The sequence below is a fragment of the Pagrus major genome, chromosome 15 (genome assembly GCF_040436345.1).
Source record: "Pagrus major chromosome 15, Pma_NU_1.0".
In the NCBI taxonomy this organism is placed as follows: domain Eukaryota; kingdom Metazoa; phylum Chordata; class Actinopteri; order Spariformes; family Sparidae; genus Pagrus; species Pagrus major.
The window spans coordinates 15,014,561-15,035,355 of NC_133229.1; the positions used below are offsets into that span (position 1 = coordinate 15,014,561).

Below are 20,795 nucleotides of genomic sequence, written 5' to 3' on the forward strand. Positions count from 1 at the left end.
GTCACGAGCCCCACCAGGATCCCCAGCCCTGACACATACCCCCCACTGAGCATGTGGCCACAAACAAATACATTTTGTGTTATTTGGATTATTCACATGTCTTTTCTTCAGTTAGGCTAACTATTCAATTACACTTTCTGTTTAATTCATGCTTTCATTCATGCAATTCATGTTTGCCTGTATACTGTACTGTTGGTAGCTACTTAAATTTAGCAAAGCCTACCTAGTGAGCACAAACCAGGATGTCAACATTGATTACTAATTAGGAAAAAAAATAGTCTTTTCAACCATCTAAGATGCCGTTACAACATCAACCTGTCACAAAACACAAATATGCGTAATTATCTTTGATAATTTGTTCATATGTAGGTTGAAAGAGAGACGATGGTGATTAATGTGAAGGTATTTCTCATCATATTGCCCTGGCAGGTGAGATGTGGTCTACACAAAGACGCCACTTCAACACATTTAATTTTTCATATAAAAGTTCAGAAATATGGAACTATATAGTCCAGGACATCGCAATGGGAGTACTTGTACATTAATGTAAAATAAACCATTGCGCTTACTGCTGTAAAGAACATTGGCATGTACTTATAGCTTTTATTACTTTGAACCATAACTTGTAGGGCAAATTTCACAAGTTGAAGAAATAAGTACAACCTTTTAACCCTGAAAATAGCAGTGGCTGTGGTGGCTTAATAGGGTAAGTGGTCAACTGTGAGTCCGAAGGTTTGCTCTAAATGTGAATATTTAATTAATTTCTCTGAGTAGTCGGTGAAAAATGTCCACTTTTGAACCAGATGTAAACGTCTTTTCAATGGAAAAATGCTCACAGGTTACTAAAAATGGCATTACTTTTCATTCTGAAGTAATTACTGATTGCACAGTGTAACGGCTGAAAAAAAATGACACCATCCATCCATAGATTGGTTCCCTAGGTGTTGCTTTTATGATATTCGCTCTGCTCCAGGGCTCAATTTTTCCCAGAAAAAAAATGATGGTCGAATTACAACACCAGTGATGCCAGATGAGAAATGTTAAATGTACCAGAGGTTCAGAGTTATAGTATTTTTGGGGAAATGATCGTACCTGAGTCATAAAAACAAGAACAAATAGCCGTGATTGTGTAATTTCAAAGAACATGTAATTCAAATAAATACCTGAGCTTCCTGGTGTGTTCAAAAACAACTCAACTTGGACAAAGATTCCTTAGTGAGAAAGTTGTGATGTGCAGTGGCAGAGACAATGACAGCCACACTCACGAATCATGTTCATCATCAAAGCACACACCCAGCATGATTGGCTGAAAGGGGTCAAATATTTTGAATTAAAACAGGATAGCCTAGACTAAAACCAGATACTAATGTTAGTAACACAAAATGGTCAAATTATTGTAAATTTCAGCATTTTTGGCATTATTGATCATATAGAGAGCAAAATGCAAATATGATAATTATATGATATGATATAATGATATGATAATCGCAACCAAAACTGGAAGAGGCATTGTTTTGCCCCAGTCACTATCCCCAGGTAACGGTGGAACAACTGGAATAACTGCGGAAAGTCTACACTGCAGAAGAAAAATAACCCCCCTGATGGAGGAGGCGAAGAAGAGTCAGCGTGATAGAAACCGAGGTAAAACAAGAGTGAACGGACAGGCATTTACTTGATGGAGAGCGCTGGTGTCCTCCTTACCACTGGGAGTTGAGACAGTTCAAAACCTGCATTCTTTCTACTACATCAGTAAGCAACACACCCTGCCTACTTATTAATACAACAGAGTGTCTTGCTCTGGCTTTTAATAGCACTGAGATCAGGGTTTCTAGGTTGTTTATTTTTGTGGACAGTAAGCAGGCTGTTAGCAGCAGCCATGTTGCTAACATTGTCTTCACCAACAGTAATAGCACTGGGAAACACAGGGTTGTAGGGGGTTGAAAAGTTTTTCAAGTTTCATAGCAGATTAAAACATCCCCCTTTTACTGTTTATTGTATAGACAGTATCATATAGACAGTGGAAAACTACTGAAGTAATAGAACAGACAAAGTACAAAATCCACTGAGGCACTACAGACAGACTGGGTATATATTTTGAGTATTGCAGTGATTTTTCATCAGGGATTGAGTGACGTCGCTGCCTACCAATTTGCCACCGACTTTTAAGTGGTTATGCACCTATAAAAAAAATATATTTATTTACTTATTTACCTCTAAATTGCTTTTTCAAAACTGCATGATGGCAGAAAGCTCCAAAAATGGGCCCCTCGCTCCTGCCTGTGTCAGGTTGAAAAAGGAAATCATTAATATAGCATTAGAAGCTGGCAGTGAAACCATAACTGCCCTGGGCACACATCAGCATACATGCAGCACTGTTCTCTGCTGCTACACCTTCCCCCAGGTTCAAATGTCATTCTTCAAATGTCATTACATTTCTGCCCCCATTAACTATTGATTATCTCCACTTTTCGAGCCGTGCTGTGGAAATGGCCCACATGGCTCGCTCCCCATACTCCACGGATCAGGCGGAACAGAAGTGCCCACCTCCTGGTTTTTACACGCAAAAGGGAGGGGAGGAAGTCAGACTCAGGAGCAGGGGTAAAGAGGGACAGAGCGGGACACAGAGTGGGCCGACTGCACTGTACCCCACCTGCCCATTAGCCGTATGCTTGAGTGGACAACTGGAGGTTAAGTTGTTCTTTTTTGGGACCCGTGAGAATTTTGCCACAACATGTGTTGAATATTTACTGTGAGGTCAGTTCAAGTTTGCATTCGTTTTTCAGGAGAGCAGTTGGAAAAGTTTGTTTGGGCAGCAGCTCTGTGCCCTCTGCCATCAAAAAACTACATCCATAATACAGTGGACTAGTTTGTGTAGAGTTCTCTAAAATGTCTGCTAATGGTGGCTGGTTCTGCGCTCCATTGTTTTCTATTTTTCAGTATTTCTGCTGTTTGTGTTTCACATGTACACGCTGTGGGGGATTCCTCTTCTGAGAAAAATACCAGAAGATGGAGAAAAGTATCTTTTTGCTATGAGTCAGATAAAGCTGGGTGTCTGGTCTTTGCTTTTCTTTATAGATGAGAAAGACACAGGGGAATTATAACCTTATACTGTTTGTAAGTTTACTTATATGTCAAGGATTTACAATTTACAAAAGGATTACAATATTACAATAACAGTATTTTGTTTATACAACAACTTTTTTGGCACCAAGGATATTTTTTTGATATTTTGAACAAAATAGCTTCAGTGCTCCCTGAACTATCAGCTGTAATTCCAGCTGAGTGGAAAGTTGTTGTTGCTTTATATACAATTAAGGCTCATAACTACAAACAGACTAAAAAAACTTAAACACTCAAAGCAGATGTTTGTATTCAGGGGTCAGAGTAATCAACAAAAATCTAAAATATTTTCTTCACCAGCAGAATTGTAACAAAAACAAGCAATCTGTATTCATAAAAAGTCCCATTTATTTCAAAGTCATTTCATCAACAAATATTACAAATCTGCATTGGTTTGGGGGCAGACCCATACCGGAAACACATGAATAAAACATTTATTACCATAATTGCTCAGCGTCCATTTCAGAGGCTGAAAGTTGAAGCATTTTACTCATTTAGGTTAGAGAATAAACAAGAAACAAGCTAGCATACAAAACAATAAATGAGTTGGTTAGGCCGCTCCCGCCTTACAGGATTACTGCGTAGAGTGAAATCCACGAGGATCCAATGTGGCTTTAGGATAATCCCATCAGAACTGCTACAGAGCAATGCCACTACAGGACACAGAAGCCTGTTAGCACTGATGAGAGCCTACAGTAGAGTGGAGCAACCCTTGTTAAAAAATACTTAACACACTGACTTCTATTGTACAAGACAAACATTTTAACAGCCTGCTGCCAACAAAGCACCACTTCTTATGTCACTAGTTTGAATTATCTAACAAAATCTGACTCTTAACTAGTTACACAGTAGAAAACTAAGTCAATATTTGCAATATTTGAAAATACCTCTCCTGGAGTAAGTCTTCATATAAAGCTCTGTAACATGAACCCATTTGAAAAATATCTATTTCTAGGACACTAATTCAAGCCTGAGTTACCCACATTAATTGTTACACATGCTCATAAGATAATACCGAGTTAATATGCACCTCTGCTGCCTGTTTCAATTAACGAGGACATGTTTTGATACTAACCATCCTTTCAGTCTGTTTTCAATATTCCCCTGATTTAAGGGAAACAAGTGCTACGCTGGCAAAACTTGCACACACTGGAGTAAGCTCTTTTTACGCCCGTATGCCCAATTTTAAATAATTTCTCATCATTTAATAATGTCTTACCAGTCAGCTACACTGACTAGACTTAAAAGGCAGACATCAATAAGGAGCAAACTTCTGCCGCTCAGATTTTTTGATGCCGGAGGATGGCATTTTTGCCGTGTAAGGGGATAAACCCTGCGTTAGACTGGAAGCGGCTGCTGGGTGGACAGCCAGGACGGGGAGACCTTTCATGCCAAGCAGGCTGGAAACGGGGATGGCGTAGTGTGGGTTTTGGATGGTTTGTAAGGTGGAGGGAGAGTGGACGTTAATGGTGGGGGCTGGGGTGGTGGCCGCCAGGACGGCCATAGAGGTAGCAGCAGTGGAGGCAGTGGGAGTGGACTGAGCGAAGCCCATGTTGAGGTCAACTGGGGTCGCTGAGGATGCGGCCTGCATGGTGTATTTAGCCATCTCTAAGCTGCAGGTCGTGACGTTTGGAGGGGGAGTTGAGATGGTGAAGGGTTAAGAGGAGAAAATGAAAAAAGGGGAGAATGGGTGAGACAAAGGAGATGGGAGGTGAGAGAAAGGAGAAAACATCAGAATCAAAGAAGGAATGTGTTAAAAAGCAGAGACAATAAGGATTTTAATGCAGTCTAGAGAATGGAGCAGTGAGATGGAACAAATCCAGCCTCACCCTGAGTACAATAACTCTGCCCTCATACAATAGCATGGTGTTTGGCTGTCTTATCACCAGGCAGCGATGTGAAGCCCTGCTGGACGTGGTCGCCCTGTGTAATGTCTTACCTGGCGTTGATGAGGTACTGGGCCACGCTGATGCTGGCCGGCGAGCCTGTGATCGTGACTTGGCGCATGGCTGAGCCATCAGTGGCGCTGGCAATTTTGATGTGAGCTCCAGAGACCTGGCGAATCTCATTGATCTTGCTGCCTTGTCTTCCAATTATGCAGCCAATAAACTAGAAGGGGGGAGAGTGGAAACATGTAAATAGCAAATCAGCTCATGTCCTGTGCTTTCAGGAATTAGATTTCCAAATGGCATGTGCCATGGTGACAGCTGGACCACAGTCTTATCGTGGATTTCGTCAGAAGAAAACCCCATTCCCCCCTGAGTTATTGTAACAGCAGAAAACATCTCCCTTAGCATTGTACTCATAATTCTATGGCACCGTACTGTAAGTGTTAGATCACATTAAATGTGAGTTGATGATACTGCAAATGTTGTCACTAGATCTAGTTGTTATTGTGAAACAAGCACCATTGCTGAGGAAAATCTATGTGTGAGGAAGAGGTAATGCATTAAAGTTTTATGCTTTACGTTTAGTCGCATTCGCAGACTTACTTCCTTACTCTCTTTCCCAGTTATAGTGACAGGAGATCAAATGAAACTCATTGTTAACTTTAAAATATGGATTTCTGTGGGTCAGAACATTATTGGAAATATTTTGGATTATGTTTTTAATGCAGAAATGTTACATATCTTCAAAGAAATAGTTTGATATTTTGGGAGATACACTTATCTGAGGCCCTGTCCATTCGGTATTTCTTAGAATGAAGCTTTTGGCCTTTCGTACACACGTAAACAGCCTTACAGGTCACTGAAATCTGACCTTTTTGAAAACTCTAGCCAGGGAGAAGCTATTCACACAATCAATGTTCAGTGTTTACGTCTGGACGGGCAGAAACTGAGAGTTTTAGAAACAATGACGCAGACGCACACATTTATCATATTTGTTTGTAGCCTCAATGTCAAAGTAATTTGTTGTTGATGAAATTCTGCGATCAGCAGACAGTTTCCCTGCCTCGTTCATAGTATTTTCTGTAACTAAGCAACAGACCAGAGTATACAATCTGCCTCCTGTTTACAACAGTGTACATGAATGGCCGTTGATTTTCAGGTGTGTTGTATGGACGGAGATTATTTCTGAAACGGTGCTAAAGCACTTGTCTGGACGGAGATCATTTTTGTTCTAAACCCCTGTTTACAAAAAACCCATATACGTGTGGAACAGGCCTCAGGGTTACATGAGAGGATCAATACCACTTTAATGTCTGTACGGTAGATACAAAGCCATCACTAGCAGCCTGTTAGCTTAGCTTAGCACAAAGACTGGAGACAGAATAGCTAACCTGGCTCTGTCTGACAGCCTACCAGCACCTCTAAAGCTAACTTATTGACATGTTTTATCTTGCTTGTTTAATCTGTAAATACCAAAGTGTAAAAACGACTATTAGATGTATTTGAGTCTCCACTGGTTGCCTGGTAGTCTCATGGAATCAATACCATCCCAGAAAGTCATTGCTCCCACCCTAGAAACAGTTTGACTCACCCCGGGTTACATGTCACAAGTTACTTGTTGTTTCTTTAAAATAAAGTTAGAGAGTGCTGCACAAGACACAGATAAAGGAAAACTAACATCATACATAAAAAGCAATATACCAAAAAATGACAGCCTTGTTATTAGGAAAGCAAGGCGGTATAAATGGGTTCTGAGAAGTTTTCAAAGCCATTTACAGACTCAGTAGATCTGATAGAGAGTGAGGGACTGTACCAGAGGAACAGAGCCCTCAAGGCAAAAGCACAATCACCCTTGATTTTGCAGAGGGTGCTGGGTATAATTAAGAGGCCTTGGTCGGATGATCTGACTAGCCTGGAGGTGGAATGGGAATGCAAAAGTTCGGAAATGTATGAAGGGGCAAGACCATGTAGGGCCTTGTACATAATAAGCAGTTTCTTTAAATAAGTTCTACATTTTATATTACATGTTAATTAGTGACAGAGCCAGACTGACTGTTTCCTCATACCAGTTTTTATGCTAAGCTAACTGGCTGTTGGTGGTAGCTTCATATTTACTCTACAAACATGAGAATGGCATCGATCTTTTCAGCTATCTCTCCACAAGAGGTTAATACAATTTTTTCCCCAAAACGTCGAACAATTCAACTCCTAAATCAGCGTCAAAGGATCAGCTGTACTATGTGTAATTTTACAGAAAAATAAAACCTGTGATCACATTTAATTCTGAGGTGATTTATGATTCTAATAATAGATTAGATATGCATCGCTGATAAACTGCTTCAAAGCCATAAAAACAGTCTTCTATTGTTTGGTTTTTGTAATATTCAAGCTGCAACAAGATAATACAACTACAATGATGATTGCAGTTTATTTGAGCAATAATTTATGTTAGCCACAAAAAGGACCAAAATAAATTACTTTCTGCAGCGAAGAAAGTGCAACACTTTTGTCCAAAAAAATCCTCATTATGGCTGTCCTCCTAGAGCGCGTTTAATGAAGTAAGAAGCAGGAGGATTAGCGGTGCGAGTTCTAGTGCTGGGAGAACACAAACAATGTGGCACTTACATCATTAGGTATTGCCAGCTCTTGTGAACTTGTGGGGGCAGATGCATCCAATCCTGCAAAGTAGGACAAGGAATGCTAACAACAGTATGGCACTAATGGCTTCCACTTTCATGGTATGACAAGTTGCCCTACTTTGTCTAGTTTATCACTGGTACACTGCTAAATTAGGAATATGAAAATGGCATATGGCATATGGCAAGAAAATCTTTCTATACAGACACATATACTGTAAATACATATTCAACACACATACTATGCACATATATTACATTGCTATTATAAAATAAAATAGATTATCATTAAAATGAGTATGTTTCTATTACACCAGTCCTGTCTATATAATCAAAATGTTGTAATGTTTTGTCCTCAGTTAGTTTTGGCAGAGTGTATGAGTACGTGGGGTGGTTGAGGTCAGGGCCAAGACGATGTTAGATTTGGAGGAGAAAATGTTGTAGAGGTGGAGGATGGGGTCGAGAGATTAGGATTTGTTTTTGGAGGGGGGAAATTGGGCAAATGGGGCTGAAATTTTGGGAGGATATGAGAAATGGTGAGAAATGGTTAAATATTTACTGAGCTGCAAATATTTGTTGGCATTTTTCACATTTCCCTCTCAGAGAACTCTGCTGTTTTTCATTCTGTCTGCTTCAATCTGTCACAAACTCTTCTGGATGATAAATATTTCAGTGACTAACATTCAAGATTGTTGATAATAAACTAGTGTGGTGGCTAAAACTTCACTATTCTATTCACTATTCTTTTGTTTTCGTCCTATTTTGTGCTACAAATAGATATGTAAACACCAATGCATGATATGTAGATCTCTGCAAAGCCACCCTCTACAAATAAAAAACCTGTGAGAGAGTCTGTAAACTCTGAGAGAATGGAGACATCCTTGATCCTCTCTGAAGTGACAGGGATGTTTTGATGACGTGATTCGTAGAGGAGTGAAGACAGAGGGATAGATGGACTTCCCCGGGGAGCCGTGGGTACGTACCAGGGAAGGTAGGGTTGCTCTGCCCAAGGGAAGGGAGGGGGATATGCTGCATAGCCAACTGGTGAAGCTTGGTCAACTGCAGGGTAGGAAGGAAGTTAGAGCTAACCAATCAAACTGGATTATTTCAGAGGAGCTGACAACTACAAATACAGAGCCAATCTGAAGTTCACAAACATCACAGATGGTGTCAGTGTGAAGAGATTCATTTCCTTCAGAAAGCATGCTGGCTTCTCATGGCAGTCATCAGAAAATACAGTCACATCTCTGGCTACAAAGCTCCAACTCATCATTAAGATCTTCACTTTTCATTTCAATTATTGCATGCCTCTACTGTTTGTTAATGTTAGTAATGTCAACAGATCAGGGTTAGAGAAGTTTCATCTTTGCAGAGTAGGGTACACAGAGGGCGTAGTGGTGGCTTGGAAGGAGTGGGCAGGAGTAGGGCAGATGTCAGTCACTCAAATAAACATACTTACATCTTGATGTGCAAACGCATATTGCCCTGGAATTGCAAAGGCCTGAAAGGAATAAGAGAAGAGCTGTGGTTATATATGACTGGGAATTGCAGACATGTTCTAACATGTCACTTGAAAGTTTGTCACAGTGCTTTAACAGTAAACCGTGCAGAGCACCGAGTGCTTTACTGAAAATCCATTCCCTTCCTCTTTTCCATAGCTCTAATGTGTATAGATTTGATGGAATTTCATCTAAATGTCATCTGCTGTTTTTCCCCCTCTTTGACCATGGCCAGAAATCCAATAACATAAACAGATGTCTGATAGGTCAGAGCAGACTGTGCCAAATCCAGGACAGCGACTCGCCAGCTCATAGAAAACATCAGCTTTAGTCACGACATCTTTCAGGTTTCACACTGCAGGGGAATTATTAATGTAAATGCCCTCTATTCATCGCTCTGACACATTACAGCTTGGCTGAATACTTTCTAATATGATCACTACCCCATCATTCTGCTTACAGCATTTAAAATATGAAGAGCTTATTGCTGTATAATTACACAGATGTGTCCCTCTAGTGGCGAATATATGCTTAATGATCAGTGTGACTGTGATAACCAGTCCATTCAATTGTTATGTTTTTTACAGAGTGGCTACAATCACAGCTAGATAACTCCCATACGGCTACTTACTTGTGCAGAGTGCTGTGGTGCTAATACTGCATGGGCTCCAGCAGGTATGGCCTTGGGACGGTAGGGAATAGTTGCTCCTTTTGGTGGAGACTGGAGACACAGTCAAGCAAACCAAAAAGGGAGAGAAATTTATATGCTGCTGCAACTGAGAAAAGAACTCTTACCGGCACTGATGCGTTTTATATCCATTTTTATATCGCTTGCTGAATCCTTTTTTATATCCCATTCATCGGTTGAGAAAGTTACATGAAACCTCAATCCAAAAAAAATCTATGATTTCACTGTGAAGAGAACTGAATATAGGGAATATTTTGGAGGTTTTGACAATAGACTGGATACTAAGCAGGGATACATTTTCCCTGTATTTTCAAGCTTATATAAATAACTACAGAATAAGTAATAGTATATTAAACTTTAGTGATTCTCATCTGCTTATCCACATATGTGTGCAACGGAGGAAAATAAACAGCAAAATAGGATTACAATCTGGTGCAATGCTGGATCTTTAGATTATTTACAATAACCAGCAGCTGCCTGTTAACATGACTCAGTTGTAACACATTAATAGCCAGTGGTGTAGGATGCATTTGTAATATCAGTACTAAGCATGAGTAGTCCCATTAATCGTTAAGAAATTAAATGCCAAACATTTCATGGTTTAAGCTTCTCTAATGTGAAGACTTTGAAGTTTTTCCTTGTCTGAAATCCCAGTAAACTAAATCATTTTGAGGTTTACACTGTTAATATTTGAAGTTGTTTCTTTGAGCTCTCACTTTTATCTTTTACAAATCAAACAACATATAGATTAATCAAGAAAATAACGAGCAGATAAACCCACAATAAACAGTTAAAACAGCTCAAATGAACTACTGCTTTACATGAATCCATTAGTAATAATAAACAGTATATATATAAACTTACGGGGGTTGATTTTCTGCATTGAATACTTTCACATTGAAACTCCAGGGACATTTTCATGATGATACTCACATACTTTATGTATGCCTACAGTGTGATATTAATACTGTACTATTACTCCAGTAAAGGATCTTGAACTCGTCCCCTACTATTAATACGACTATTATTACCAGCTGAAATCTAGTTAGCAACTGCACAAAGTGGAAATACTTGGCAAAAATGAATGAATAAACAGCTAAAATAGCTGCCTAAACGTAATTTGTAAACTGCTGACATTAGCTCAGAGCAACCACTGACAACATTTACAGTTCATTTTATGAAACACATTAATGTAACACTACCCTCTAATATACATAATTAATACTAATAATTAAATGGTTTACAATCCATTTATAACAACATATTTAAGTTCCTCTGACAGGGCTTTGAGGGTATGTCAGACAAGGCTGGGAACTACTGATATAAACCATTATCAGAAAAAGCAATAATATATTGAACATCATAGCATGTTGGGCCACTGCTGTCGCACATCACATGAGGATGACCAACCACTAGAACTTGAACTCAAAGCTTTAGTCTTGCAGGGGTAAAAGACTGAAAATATCCTGATTGTGCTACTGAAAACCTTTTATCACAACCTAAACAAATGTGACACACTTGACGCCTAAATAGAGCTGTTGAATGTGAAGATCATCTGCTGTCTGACAGTGCTTACCTCCAGCATAACAGAGCAGATGTGTCTTACACACTGAGTGATGGCCTGTGGAGTGCCGGAGATTGTGACAGCCCTCTCCGTAGAGTCCGGCAGCATGTCTCCTGCCACCTGAACCTGAGCGCCTGTGGTCTTAACATTGCCAGACAACAGAAGAAACAAAGGCTATTTATTGCTGAAAAGAGTACGCCATCACACAAATTGAAATGCTGTTTCAAGCACCCACAAATTACCCCGAACACATTTTGACATGCAGGGAGCAGCTGCAAGCCAAATAGCAAATGTGTGCTCCAATATTTGAAGAGGCGTACACAAATATTGTCCATTCAGAATGAGTATTCAGCCTCCACCGATCTTTACAGGCATAATCAGTGGGATTTTCACGAGCAGCAACCACAAAAAAATACACACATTTTAAGGCATAGAAAAACAAGACAAGTTTGACTGGAGTGTTTGATACTTGAGGTGTCAGAGCACCAAGGAGGATGTTTTCTCTCCCTGTTTGGGTGCAGAAAAACAACTTCCTGATAGAAAATAAAAAAGAAAGGGACTCCTACCTCTCTGATCTCTTTGATTTTTGAGCCTCCTTTACCAATCAGTGAGCCACACTGGCTCCCTGGGAAAACCAGGCGGAGTGTCACAGGTGGCTTGCTTGTCACGTTGCTGTTTGTCATTGCTGCGCTAATATCCTGAGGGAGAATTCAAAAATATGTTTTTCCACAAAACGTCAGCTTTATTTGACAAGTCTATTTTTTTTTAAATATTTTTTTGGCAAGACTAAGGAAAAGGTGCATGTAGGTCCTTCAGACTTGAGACAAAATCTGCAAAGAATCTTTCATAAATTCTTGTGTGAAACAAAATGCATTTTATTGACAATACAATTTGGTATGGTTTGTTGCATATTTGTTCTGTTGTACCTCCTCAAACTTCTGTGCGATCATGGAGAAAGCTCTGAAGATGCCCTCTGTGGGTCCTGTGATGGTAACTATTCTCTCTGGAGACGATCCCTCCGATATGTTGATACGAGCACCGCTCTGGAAACACAAATCCACAATTATTGCGGCCTCAATTTGTTGTAATTGATCTGACCCAACGCATAAATTACGTGTTTTCATGCTCACCTCCTCCCTCATTTTCTTAACTGTTTCTCCTTTCTGAAATCATGATGGAAATGATAAAAGAGAATTTTGATTAGTTTCATAAAAAGAAAAAAACAAGACATTCAGAAAGAAAGCAATATGAATCAATACACGGTGATGGATTGTAAAATGCATCTACCTTTCCAATTATGCTGCCAACTTCCTGTGAATGAAAAGATAACAATGCTTGAGCAAGTGGCAAAAGCTTTTCACATTTAGAGCAGGATGTAATCATTTTAATATGCTTTCACCAGACCATTTGGGCTATTACAACAAAAAACACTTTTTCCATATTATTACCTTTCCGTGCATCAGCAGCCTCAGTGTCAGTGTAACATTCAGACTCCCATCTGAAGCCATTTCTTCCTTGTCAGACATTGTGTATTTTTCAAGCTTTAAAGTAAACACTCTGCAAAAGAAAAGAAATTGTTTAATTTCTCTGTGTTACAAAACTCTGGTATTTAAGTAGGTTATCTGTTAAAATAAAGAGATAATCCTCAAGATCCGAATTTGCTTAAACAATTGTCAAACTGTGTAGAGAACATCATGGCTAATTTCAATTTCCAGATTCTTCTACATCTTTTGTGGTTATCGTCATAATTGATGGAAACTAATCTGTTCTTCATCCATTTATTACAAACTGCAGCAGCTGCAGGAAATGTGAGATGCATCATTTCCTGTGTTCCTGGGAGACCAGCCACAGTGAAAGCTTTCATGAACTGGGTGTTAGCTGCATCATCAGTGTTAAATCAGTCTGAAGCAGAGAAAAATCGATCTCCTTTTGAAAACGTCTTGGATCGTTACCTCAATTAAGAAGTAATCCGAAAATGCTCCAAAGTTAGAACAATCATTTTTTTGTGCTGCTAAAAGGAGCCAGATTCTGTCTTTGAGAGTTAAACTGGGGACTGATGCTCTCTGAAGAGTTGTGGACCATTGTTATTTGTCTGTCTTCTGATGGTGTAGTTGTGAGCGGGGGGAGATAAGCTTATCACTAGGTGCAATCTTCACATGGGACTGTGTCTTTCGTTCCGGCTAAATACAAGTTGTGTGACTCCCTTGGATAAGATAAGATACAAAGGAAGCCAATTGTGCTGTGGAGGATCAAGTGATGTGTGTGTGACTGTCTCTTAATATCACACTGACACCACACAGTGTCGGCCCTGTGATGGCCGCGTATCCAATTCCTTGTATTTGCAGAACAAATAAAGAATGTGTCAATGCCGTGTACGAAGGGCAGCTTATTGCAACCGTGACAGACAGAGAGAAGACTATGAAAGACCAAGGTCACCTTGTATGCAAGATCACTGTGGTTCTGAGAAATGTTTCTACCATTTATTTTTAATGCTGGACTTGGCAAAGAGACATTGTGCACAGAAAATTCCTCAGTTGAAGAATCTGTAACAAGTAAACAAAATAATCTAAATTAAAAAAGGACTGTATTTTGGACCAACCGAGTAAGCGGTCATATGTGAGACTTCACCTAAAACCTCTGGCTTAATGCAAATGGTAGATTTACTTTCTGAGACCTCAGTGATAAAGCGTAGGGAACATGGCTGCACACGATTGGTGAGCATGCATGAGGTATTCCTAGTTAATCCAGAGGTTATTTAATCCTACTTCAGGGTCTTAACAGTATGCATAATGGCAGTGTTAAAGCAACGGTTCCATATTTTGGGGTTTGTGCTAATTTCTTGGGGAGAGGTAGATGATAAGATTGATATGACAGCACAGTAAATATGAAGTTGTAGCCAGCAGCTGGTTAGCTTAGCTTTGCACAGACTGGAAACAAATCTATCTTGGCTCTGTTCAGAACTAACAGAATCTGCCTGACAACACCTCCAGAACTCACTAATTAACATATTATGTCCTGTTTATTTAATCTGTTCAAAAACTAACATCTTTGAGGGTTATGTGCTGGACTATTTTTTGGCTCTGACCAGCTGCCAGACCAGAAAGGCACTCCTCCCAGCAGATATAGTCTGGCACAAAACCCCACTATTAAAACAGCATATTTTGACACTTTACCGATTAAACAAATGAGGTATAATGTTTTAATTAGTGAGCTTCCAAAGGGCTGGTAAATTGATTTTATTACCTCACGACTGAGCCAAGCTAGCTGCTTCCCCATGTTTCCAATCTCTATGTTAAGCTAAGCTAACCAGCCCGTGGCTGCTTGGATACTCACACAAACCAATAAATACAGAACTCTCTGACGCCATGCCACACCTAAAGAAAGACCAAAAATTAGTGTGAGTTCAAGTCAAGCACACTAACACTGATGATAGCACAAGTGTCAATAATTATTAGATGAAATGCAGCCATATCAACGAGATAACAAGCAAATACAACATGGATTTCAAGGAGCTGAGACAAGTTTACAATAAGATATTGTTCTGGTACATTCCAGTGTTGATAATACCACTCTGAGCTAAAGGATTTAATCCAAACGATATCATGAATAACTGGAGGGTGTCCTACTATGCTAACAAGACACACAACTGTTCTCCCCTCTGTGTATCATTATAAAGTTACAGTGAACACATCAAATAAACAGCTACATCTCTGTCTAATCCTATAGGCTGGGATTTGTTTAGTTAATGCTAAGACCCTTTTGACCCATTTCTGTCACCTCCAGCACATCAGCGCCCACTCAAGACTTGGGAACAAAACACTGGTGCACAACAGCACCCACAGAGTATACATGATAAAACAGATAATCTACAGAAACCCAGCTCCCAGAGCACTGACAGGCAGAAGTGTGCTTCAGACAATAAAAAAAACAGGGCATTAATCCTTGAGGGAAATGGAGAACAATGTCTAAGTGGATTACTTTAAGGGTTTCATAATAAAATGTATTCCACATTTGAGACTGAAACAAAGCAGTTTTTAACAATCTAAAAACTGTAATGAAAATATGATTGTATTTTGTAAGATTGTTAGATACAATAGTGCTCGACTTTAGGAAAAAAGCTCCTTAATAGACAATAATTCAATGATCCATACATTTTGAAACACTTAAATAATTTATCTTTGTCATAATGAAAGATTTCTATGAATCCATCACTAATCACTTCTTAATATCTGAAGTACTATTTATAACCCCTACATCTCAGACTATAAGTATGCAGCCACACAGCCGGTATTCCTCCCTAATGTGATACTTTATCGTAGCTCAAACTATCTCTGAGGTTAAGACTGCAAAAAAATGCATTTACAACACAGCAGAGTACAGAAAAACAACCAGCTTCAAATTAACTGTCTAATGGGAGTCAGGAGTAGTGCATTAAAAAAAGCACACATTCCTTAGCTCTCTTTAAATGGACACAGATAAAAAAAGGAAGTTTGAATTAAAAGTTCAACTTGAACTTTCTGTCTGGTTAAACCAACACTAATGTAGTACGCTGCATTGTTACCAAACTGAGCTGTGAACAGTGTGACCCTTGAGTGCTCAGTGAGAGGCCTGTACTGCAACAAGAATGATTAGTATAAAGTACTGACCTTCTATTAAAAATACTTGCTCCTCGTCTTTATTTCTGGTGTCTCCTAAATGAACGGCCTTTTAGTTTGTAGTCCGTGTTCAATGTTTGCCCCCTTTGTTGTCAGTTATCCACAGAGTGGACAGATGGTTCCCTGTGCCCTCAGACCGGCTGGAGCGGAGGCTGGCTTTGCTATTAGTCCCTCAGCTTAGCCCAAGATAAGCCCCTACGCAGGGCAAGTGAACCCGCATCTCTTGCCTAATTCTCCCTGTCACAGCCACCAAAGAGGCGTTCCTCCGCACGGAGATCCACAAGCCGAGGAGGCCTGAGGGCAGGGCAAAGAGGCTCTTTGGCTGGATGTTGTCCAGCACAGATAGAGCAGGCTACAGTTACAGCCACCACAACGAAAAAAATCGAGAAGGTCTAGCCTTTTGCAGTCATCAGAATCACACAGAGAGACACTGAAGAGAAGCTTTGTTAACCGATGTTGCTCTGAGGCTAACAACTCTGCATGACTGCTGTGTTCTTCATTAGATTTTCAGAGAGCTTCCTGCTAGCAGAGGGCCGGATTTTCTCTAAAAATAAATCAGCCTGTATGAAATCGGTGCTTTGTACAGGGAACCCGACTAATTGAGGGCTGGGACGGACAATGTGGCGTTTGAGGTATTTAGTGATGTTAAGCACAATGTCTTCATGGGGTGCTTCTCCCCCCTGACTGCCACTGCCCTCCCCCACACCAAGCCCTTCTGCCCTCGTAATGAGGCCATGGTGGATACAATACAGCCCTTCTGCACTGAAAAAAATGTATTCAGCTGAGCTTCAAAATTGTGAAGGAAATGAATCAGTGAAGCATAAGTGGCATATTTAATTACTATTCACTGCGTTGCACGGGGACAATGACGGCTGCTGTGAGCCTCATGGCCGTCTATCAGACATCTAAGCAGGCCACATTACATTCACTTCTCAACTAGGATTTTAATGTAACTTCCAAGTGGTATTTGTACGATTAAAAAGATTATATGTCCTTGTGAGAGCACAACTATGAAGTCAATGCAACGATGAAGAAGTGGTATTCAGAGTTAAGACTAGGTTTGGATTCAACATTAAAGAATGAAGGTCAATAAAAGTCCTGTGTAGTCGAGGAAAATGTGCACAACAGTGTGATTTTTTTGTTTGTTTGTTTCCATACTGCTAACAGAATCAGAACCACAACAAAGCTATCAGAGCTGTCAAGGGCAAGGCGTCTGACAAAGTGTATGACAGTTATTTCTCTCCGTTCAAAGACCATGAGATGATCAGGCATTTCATGCCAATCACTTGTGACTAATTTCCTCTCCTTCATGTACTGTGTGTGTCAATGAGATTAAAGAGTCTGGGATTATATGTAATGGGATTGCTGTGAAGCGATTACAGTGAGACTTGTTGGTGAAATCAGTTATAGGTACTGAAAGCAGGTTGGATTCAAAATTAGGAATAGCCTGAAAAATGAAAGGACACGGGGTCATAGTTGTGCTAATGATTATAATATACACGGTTCTTTCATCATTATTGATCTTTGGCTCTGATATCACTCTGCAGGTCTAGAAGCCTGGCATAAAGTAATTATTACACTGGAAGAAAGAGCTTGAATCAATATTTTTTTGATAAGATTTTGAATGCCAACTGCTTTTAACTGATTTACTCATTTTTGTACAGCGTGTGTCGGTGAGGCTAAGAGTCAGATATTAAATGTAATGGGGTTGCTGTGAAGTAATAACTGAGATTTGTTGTGTGTGTCTGTTACAGTTGCTTTAAATTTATTTGAAGGAATAGTCACTTAGGAATAGATGGTTATAAAGGATAAATCCAATATTCATGTGGTTCTTTAATCAATATCTGTGCTTAAAGGATAGGTTCACCCAAAAATAAAGGTTTTGTGGACACTGAAACTTATCTGACTTTCCATCAGCATGAGGGCCAGTACATAATGAATGAATTTTCATTTTTGGGTCAACTTATCCTTTAAGTTTAACCAGATATCTGAAGACAGCAGTTCAGCAGTTAATTTCCATGATTAAAATAATCAAATTTCCTAGTGGCAACTGAAAGGTCAAGGTAACTCTTTAGAGCATTAGCATTTAGTTAGAGCATTTGCCATACTTATAAATAAATCACCTTTTTCGGGTTTGGGACTTTGGGGAGACTTTAACTCCTTAAGATGGGGATAGAGATAAAACAATAAAGATCAAGGAAAGTTGAAAAGGATATTGTAGTAATAATTAGTTACAGTTATTGAAAGCAGTGTAGAGTTAACATTTCCTGGAAGGAATACCCTTGTAGAGGCCGACCGATACTAATTTTTTTGGGCCAATGCCTATGCCAACGTTAGGGAGTAAAGTTTTCAAGCTCGATTTTGATTTTTTGTATTGACCCCATGGTCCCTCCAATGTGGTTATCAAATACTTGACGAAAATATGCAAAGGAGGCAGGATATTTGACAGTTTAACAATAGTGCACAGAAACAGTAAACCTCAATGGGACTTTGATAATTATAAAGCTACCCCAAGAATATTTTTTCTGTATTATAAAAACTTTTCATGCCGGTGCATACTGGGCAACATATACTGTAGGCAGATATATCAGCCATTAAAAACAGCATGCAGATGTATGGGACACTGACACTGAGTGGAACACAAACTACTTAGTCACAAAAAAACATTCATGAAGTTTGGTTCAATAATGAATTTATTAAAGGTCTTCTGAAAATGGGACCAAAGCTGCTGGATCAAAAATATACATACAGTAATTCTAGTGCCCCTTGGCCATTTTCACCTCAATAAGGTGTTTCTGATAGCCATCTGCAAGCCTCTGGTCGTCCTCTGGCTGAATTTTTAAACACCCCTTTTGACTTTGACATTCCAAAACCTCAATTCTAGCCTGATTTAGCTGCTCCTTTACCACTTTTGATGTGTGTTTGGGATCACTGTCCCGTTGGAACACCCAATGGCACCCAAGACCCAATCCTCTGGTTGATGATTTTAGGTTTTCCTGAAGGATTTGGAGACAATCCTCTTTCTTCATTATTTCATTTACTTTATTTAGAGCACCAGATCCACTGGCAGCAAAACAGCCCCACAGCATAATACTACCACAGCCATGCTTGACAGTAGGTATGGTGTTCTTGGGGTTAAAGGCCTCACTTTCTCGCCTCCACACATATTGCTGGTCACTGTGGCCAAACAACTACATTTTTGTTTTATCTGACCACAGAGTTTTCCTACAGAAAGTTTTTTCTTTGTCCATGTGATCAGTGGCAAACTTCCATCGAGGTGCCGTGTCTGGAGCAAGGGCTTCTTTCTTGCACGGCAGCCTCTCAGCCCATGGCGATGCAAAACACGCCTGACTGTGGACACTGTCACCTGTCTTCCAGCAGCTTCTAATTCAATGTGGATTTGCTTTTTGGTGTTTTTTGGTTCACTCTTAATCATCCTGACCAATTGTCTCTCTGAGGTGATAGTTTACATTTTCTTCCTGATTGTGGCAGTGACACAACTGTGCCATGCACTTTGTATTTAAAAACAGTTGTTTGCACAGTTGATCTCGGGACCTGTAACCGCTTTGAAATGGCTCCAAGTGACTTTCCTGACTTGTTCAAATCAATAATAAGCTCTTTCAGATCAATGCTGACCTTGTTGGACTTTCCCACTGTAGTGTTTGAGATTGTATCAAACAAACCCTGTTAAAATGGGTCCAGAAAAGTCATCAGATTTTATCAATCATAATCACTCAGAAGAAGTTAAGAGACAATGCTACAAAGCAAATTTGTATGACACAACTTTCTATAATCTCCAAAATCCATCGTTCAAGTTGCTATATGTATATTTTTGACCTAGCAGATTTGGTCACGTTTTCAGAGGACCTATGATAAATTCTGATTTGAATCAAACTTCAGGAATGTTTTTTGTGACCAAGTAGTTTGTGTTCCTCTCGTTCCATCACGGAAAAATGAGAGCTGTAGGAATCATAGGAACTCAAGACTGCCACGATGTACATGCTCTTTACAATTGTATGTAAACTTTTCACCACAGCTGTATTTGTGTAGCACTTTCTGTCTACATGTACTTGTTGACACTACATTTTAGGTGGAGGCATTTCCCAAACAGGTATCTGTACCGAAAACATTCCTAGCTTTAATACAACTTTTTAGGTCCGACACAAAAAATGTAATACAACACCTTCAAAGCAGATATTGTTTTACTGTTTTTGTATACTGTTTTACAACCACCAGCACCTTCTTATCGCAAGAAGACAAATATCCCAAAATATAGCATACAGATAATATGACATTTCCTGTATATGCATTGTTTGTATATCTTGTATAAATTACATGTTTTTCACACCTTACTATTTGGTTTAAATCCTGCAGCATCCCATACTTCTGTGGAAAAAAAAAACAATATGAGCAACAATCATCATCAGAAAAGCTAGTTCAATTAGCAAACAAGCTGAACACGTATTTGTTTACATATGACCATTTATCAGGATTTTTGTATTGGACAGTATTCATTACTCCACTAGAAGTATGTGAAGTAATAATTCTTGGTAATAATTTCAAAATAACTCACAGTCTCTCCTTCATACGTCTTTTTTCTTTTCTTTTTTTTTTGTCAAGCTAGCTGTTGTTAGCACACACACACACACACACACACACACACACACACACACACACACACACACACAGCACTTACGTCAGCTAGCTCTTCAGAGTAAAAGGCTGTCAAGCTGCGGGAGGAGGA

At 39.5% G+C, this 20,795-nt stretch overlaps 1 protein-coding gene across 3 annotated transcripts; it reads right to left on the reverse strand.

Moving 5' to 3' along the window:
* Positions 1–3,450: 3,450 nt before the first annotated feature.
* Positions 3,451–20,766, reverse strand: LOC141008995 (poly(rC)-binding protein 3). 3 transcript variants are annotated; one of them, XM_073481383.1, is made up of 14 exons: positions 20,748–20,766; positions 14,730–14,770; positions 12,845–12,953; positions 12,684–12,707; positions 12,527–12,559; positions 12,323–12,439; positions 11,963–12,094; positions 11,409–11,537; positions 9,776–9,865; positions 9,105–9,146; positions 8,629–8,704; positions 7,635–7,687; positions 5,060–5,229; positions 3,451–4,733 (listed from the first exon to the last, which is right to left on the reverse strand). In XM_073481383.1, exons 3-14 carry the CDS (start codon positions 12,920–12,922, stop codon positions 4,376–4,378), a joined length of 1,302 nt encoding a protein of 433 aa, XP_073337484.1. In that variant the 5' UTR covers positions 12,923–12,953; positions 14,730–14,770; positions 20,748–20,766; the 3' UTR covers positions 3,451–4,375. The 3 variants fall into 3 exon arrangements, with proteins under 3 accessions (XP_073337484.1, XP_073337483.1, XP_073337485.1); XM_073481382.1 differs by lacking the exon at positions 20,748–20,766 and adding an exon at positions 20,400–20,416; XM_073481384.1 differs by lacking the exon at positions 20,748–20,766 and having other exon boundaries at positions 3,451–3,810; positions 14,730–15,477.
* Positions 20,767–20,795: the final 29 nt, after the last annotated feature.